The sequence below is a fragment of the Protobothrops mucrosquamatus genome, unplaced genomic scaffold (genome assembly GCF_001527695.2).
Source record: "Protobothrops mucrosquamatus isolate PMUCROS unplaced genomic scaffold, P.Mucros_1.0 scaffold15966, whole genome shotgun sequence".
NCBI lineage: Eukaryota > Metazoa > Chordata > Lepidosauria > Squamata > Viperidae > Protobothrops > Protobothrops mucrosquamatus.
This window is the reverse complement of record NW_015401731.1, coordinates 1-4484: the sequence shown is the minus strand read 5'-3', so window position 1 is coordinate 4484 and position 4484 is coordinate 1. Positions and strand designations below refer to the sequence as shown.

Here is a 4484-nt window from a genome sequence, read left to right as displayed (position 1 = left end):
ATTTTGAAATATATATATATATAAATATATATTGTAGGGGTATATATTTTCATAAAAAAGAATGGCAGGTGAGTTATTTCCTGGCACTTGGAAATGAAGCTTCTTGATTTAGCGCTCTCTCTTCTCCTTAAATTTATGGGGTTTTAAAAGTGTGTTTGTGTATTTATTTACATCCCGCCTTCTCTTTACGCTTGTCGTGTGCCTCCGACACGGGAACTCTTCCTCCCATTACTCCTTTGACAACGGAACACGTGTCTCCTTTTACAACGGAACACGTGTCTCCTTTTACAACGGAACATGTGTCTCCTTTTACAACGGAACACGTGTCTCCTTTTACAACGGAACACGTGTCTCCTTTTACAACGGAACATGTGTCTCCTTTTACAACGGAACACGTGTCGTGACTAGTAAGTTTCTTTAAAAGCTACTAAAAGGTTTCCCCTTCCTTTGAACCTTTGGCGAGCTTCTGCAGGCATCACGCCGGCTTAGTTCTGCGGAGTTTTGCACCCTTCATCCGCCGGGGTCGGAGAGGGTGAAGAGATCAGGGAATTGTCCACCCCATTGCGGCGTGTGTGTCCCCCCCCAAACACAGTGGCACCCCCGGGATGACAGCGGAGAGGAGAGGATTTGACCCAGACCAAGAAAAGGACAACGGTGCTGCCATCAGGAAGACGTTTATTGTGGGGGTTGGGGTTTTTTTGTTTTTTTTTACACACACACAAAGAACTCAATCTGGAAACGCCAGCACCGTTTCTGCTTAAGGTGAATGGCTGGAAATGATCTGCAAGGCAAAAAGCAAGGACCTGGGATTAGGGAGCGTGCGAGGGCGCTTGTTGGTGGAGTGTGCAAGAATGGCCTGAGCCACAAGGCTGGCTCTGTCTCCCTGACCCAAAGGGGACAGAGGCTGTCGAGTGGACAGGTGGAAAAGGGTAAAGCCGTTTGGAAGACAGCGGCATCACTCCAGGGCAAACGTCGAACCGATTGTCCCGCTTGGAGGCGGAGGGACGGACACCGGGAGCTCCGAAGGGGGCAGCAAATGGGCAGGGGGGCTCTCCATCCCACTCCCCCCCCCGATATGGGGGCTGTGCTATACCTGCTCAATCCAGGGGATGAAAGCCGAGACCCGGGTAAAGACTGTGGGCTTCTTCAAGGTGTTGCAGCCCCATGCTGAGACGAAGCTGGTCACTCCCTGAACGTACCACCGGCCGTCAGCAGCTGGGCAATTGAGGGGGCTGCCGGAGTCACCCTGAAATAGGCAGTTCATCCTCAGAAACTTGCTGGGGTTTTTTTTTTCCCTCCCTAAGCTGCCTGAAAAGCTTGTGAGCGGCAGGATAAGGACGTTCCTCAACCCTCCGTGCATAATCCCGTCTCTCTTGGAGGTGGCTGCTGCTTACAGAGTCCCCCGCTCAGGGACAGGATCCTCGGAGTGGTTTCTCCAGCAACTGAGCTTTTTGCCCAGACACACAAAGCTGGAAGGGGCAGAATACGGCATCCAGTTTTGGTCACCACGATGTAAAAAAGATGCTGAGACTCTGGAAAGAGTCCCGAGAAGAGCAACAAAGATGATTAGGGGACTGGAGGCTAAAACACATAAGGAACGGTTGCTGGAATTGGGTATGTCTAGTTTAATGAAGAGAAGGATGAGGGGGGGACATGATAGCAGTCTTCCAGTATCTCAGGGGCTGCCCCAAAGAAGAGGGAGTCAATCTATTCTCCAAAGCGCCTGAAGGCAGGACGAGAAGCAACGGATGGAAACTAATCAAGGAGAGAAACTTCCTGACAGTGAGAACAATTAACCAGTGGAACCACCTGCCTCCAGAAGCGGTGAATGCTCCAACACTGGAAGTTTTTAAGAAGAGACTGGACGGCCATTTGTCTGAAATGGTATAGGGTTTCCTGCCTGAGCAGGGGGTTGGACTAGATGACCTCCAAGGTCCCTTCCAACTTCTTCACCATTATTATTATTATGGATCATCACACAGTCAGCCAGATGTTCAGACTGGATTTGGCATTTTTGTTAACTATCGAGTCCTTACCCAGGACCTGGGATAGGCAGATATGGATGTTTGATGGTATATTACAGATCTCGTCGCAGGATGGAAGCGGTTCCTAGTAAGGCCGCCTTTTGCAATTGACTAATGGCGAATGTGTCAATGCCGATGACGGTGTCCAAGTGGTGCTCCAGTTGTTTTGGGATCGCACCCAAGGTGCCTATTACTATTGGTACTACCCTTGCTTGCCTTTGCCACAGTCTTTCTATTTCTATTTGTAGGTCTCTGTTTTTTGTTATCTTCTCCAGTTCTTTCTCGTCTATTCTGCTGTCTCCAGGCTCTGCCACGTCCACTATCCAGACTTGTTTGCCTTTCTTATCGACAATTGTTAAGTGCGGGGTGTTATGTTGTTGTTGTTGTTATTGTTATTATTATTATTTCCCCGCAATGCCAGGGGGTGGCAGTGCCAGGCCTGCTAATCCAGGAAAGGAGTTTCCTGCTTCCTTTGCCCGGATCTCAGCACAGCCTCCGAACCCCAGACTGTCCCCTAGACCCCTCCGGGCCTCTACTCACGTTGCAGCCGGCTTTGATGTCCCCACCGGCACACACCATGGTCTCCTTGACCGTTGTTCCCCACCAGTCTGGCTCGGAGCAATGGGGGTAATCCACCACTGGCAGCAGCGCTTGCTGAAGGTTGCTAGGGATGGAGCCTCCGGCTGGAAGAGAAACGACACCCGGTGAATGGCTTCCCTCTTTCCAGGACCCACCTTCCACCCCCTTCCCCCCCCACCCAGCCAGGACCTACTGTAAAGCGTGCCCCAGCCAGTGATGTAGCAGGGATCATAGTTGGGGGGCAGCTCTCCTCTTGGGGGGAGGCAGGCCAGCTTCACCTTGTCGTTGAGCACAGCCGGGCGGGAGAGTTTGATCAGGGCGATGTCATCCCTGGAAGAAGTGCCGGTGGTTTTTTGGGGGGGGGGGCTTTTTCCTTCCCCGCCTGGGACTTGCTTTGGAAGAAGACACCCACCCACCCCTCTGCCTCCATTGCCGCAGGGGCGCTTCTACTCACCCGCAGGAGATGCAGTTGGGGTTCCATCCGGGATGCACGATGATGTCCCCAGAGTTAATCAGGATGTACTGTTCTGTGCGTTCATCCGTGAACAGGTTATGGTCACCCAGGACGACTCTGTAGCGGTACTGTGGACTGATGGTAGGGGGCAACGGGGTGAGATTGGGGAGGGGGGCTGGATCTGCTTCAGCCCTCTTGTTGGGCAGAGGCACCTCCCTCCCCCAGGAAAGGCTGGGGCGGAAGCGCTCCTCTGCCCGTCCTGCGCCCACTCCCCCAGCCCCATCCCCGGGGTGCCCAAGGGGACTCACAAGATGCAGTGTCCGGCGGTCATCACCCAGTTGGGGTGGATGAGGCTCCCCCCACAGGTGTGGTAGAAGTAGTCGCCAGACTGGTACTGCAGGGACACCTGCAGCAAACAAGAGGGGGGGTGGGCTGTTACTGTCAATCCCCCCTCTCCCCGACCTTTCTCTCCCCCTCCGGAGTGTGCTGTGTTAGCAGTTTCACGATCTCTGCCAGGGCGGGCAGCTTTGTTCCAGAGAAGCCCCCCCCTCTTTTCCCTGCCTTTCTGGTGGGGCTATTTGGAATGGGGAGGGGGTGTCGCCCCACTTACCTGCCAGGGCCAGCTGTAAGGAATGGCCTCTTCTCCGTTGACTACCCTCCCGGTTCGGACGGGGGAGTAGGACGGATCCCCGCAGCCGTGGGCTGTGCGGAAGGGGAAAAAAAATCACACCATCTAGTCTAGGGGGTAGGCAACCTTGGCTCTTTTATGACTGGTGGACTTCAACTCCCAGAATTCCTGAGCCAGCATGGCTCAGCTTGGAAACCCCTCCCTTTCCCTTCAGCATGGCTGGCTCAGGAATTCTGGGAGTTGAAGTCCACCAGTCATAAAAGAGCCAAGGTTGCCTACCCCTGATCTAGTCACACGGAGTTGCTTTCCGGCTTTAGGTCTGTTTCCCAGATCTTCCTGGCCACTCACTCTCTACATGAGTGTGTAGACACACACACACACACACACACACACACTCAGTGAAATACTAGTACAAAGAGTCGGCTAAAGATTTGGGGGTAGCCACTGCCCAGCCGCTACCCCCTCTTCTGCAAACGCCAATTCCATGCCTGGAGCTGTGCAAAGGGAGCCGGTGTGTCTGCTTCCACAGCAGCCTGACACCCCCTCACCCCCCCCACACCCTCCTGCCTGCTTTGCCCTCCATGGGCAAAGGGGGCTGCTCTCTGGCCAACCCCCCCCAACTCTTGGGAGTGATGTTCCGTGGCCCGGGAGAAAAGAGAGCCCTCCAGCCCAGCTGAAGGAAGCAGGGAAACCCAACCGCAAAAGATTCGCCCGGCATGGGAGCCTCGTTCTCCGGCTTTCCCAGGAGCCCAGCAAGGCGCCCCGTAGCCCTGCCTGCCCCTGCCCGGGTGCTGGGCTT

The 4484-nt window shown here is 54.2% G+C and overlaps 1 protein-coding gene across 1 annotated transcript; it reads right to left on the bottom strand.

Annotated features, from left to right (window-relative positions):
• Positions 1-1093: 1093 nt before the first annotated feature.
• Positions 1094-3759, bottom strand: LOC107301723 (proproteinase E-like; the record flags this gene model as incomplete). The annotated part of the gene is made up of 6 exons (XM_015830909.1): positions 1094-1246; positions 2565-2707; positions 2797-2933; positions 3058-3192; positions 3366-3463; positions 3668-3759. Coding segments are annotated over 6 exons (758 nt in total), but the record flags the coding sequence as incomplete, so codon positions are not given.
• Between the last annotated feature and the right edge of the window lie 725 nt (positions 3760-4484).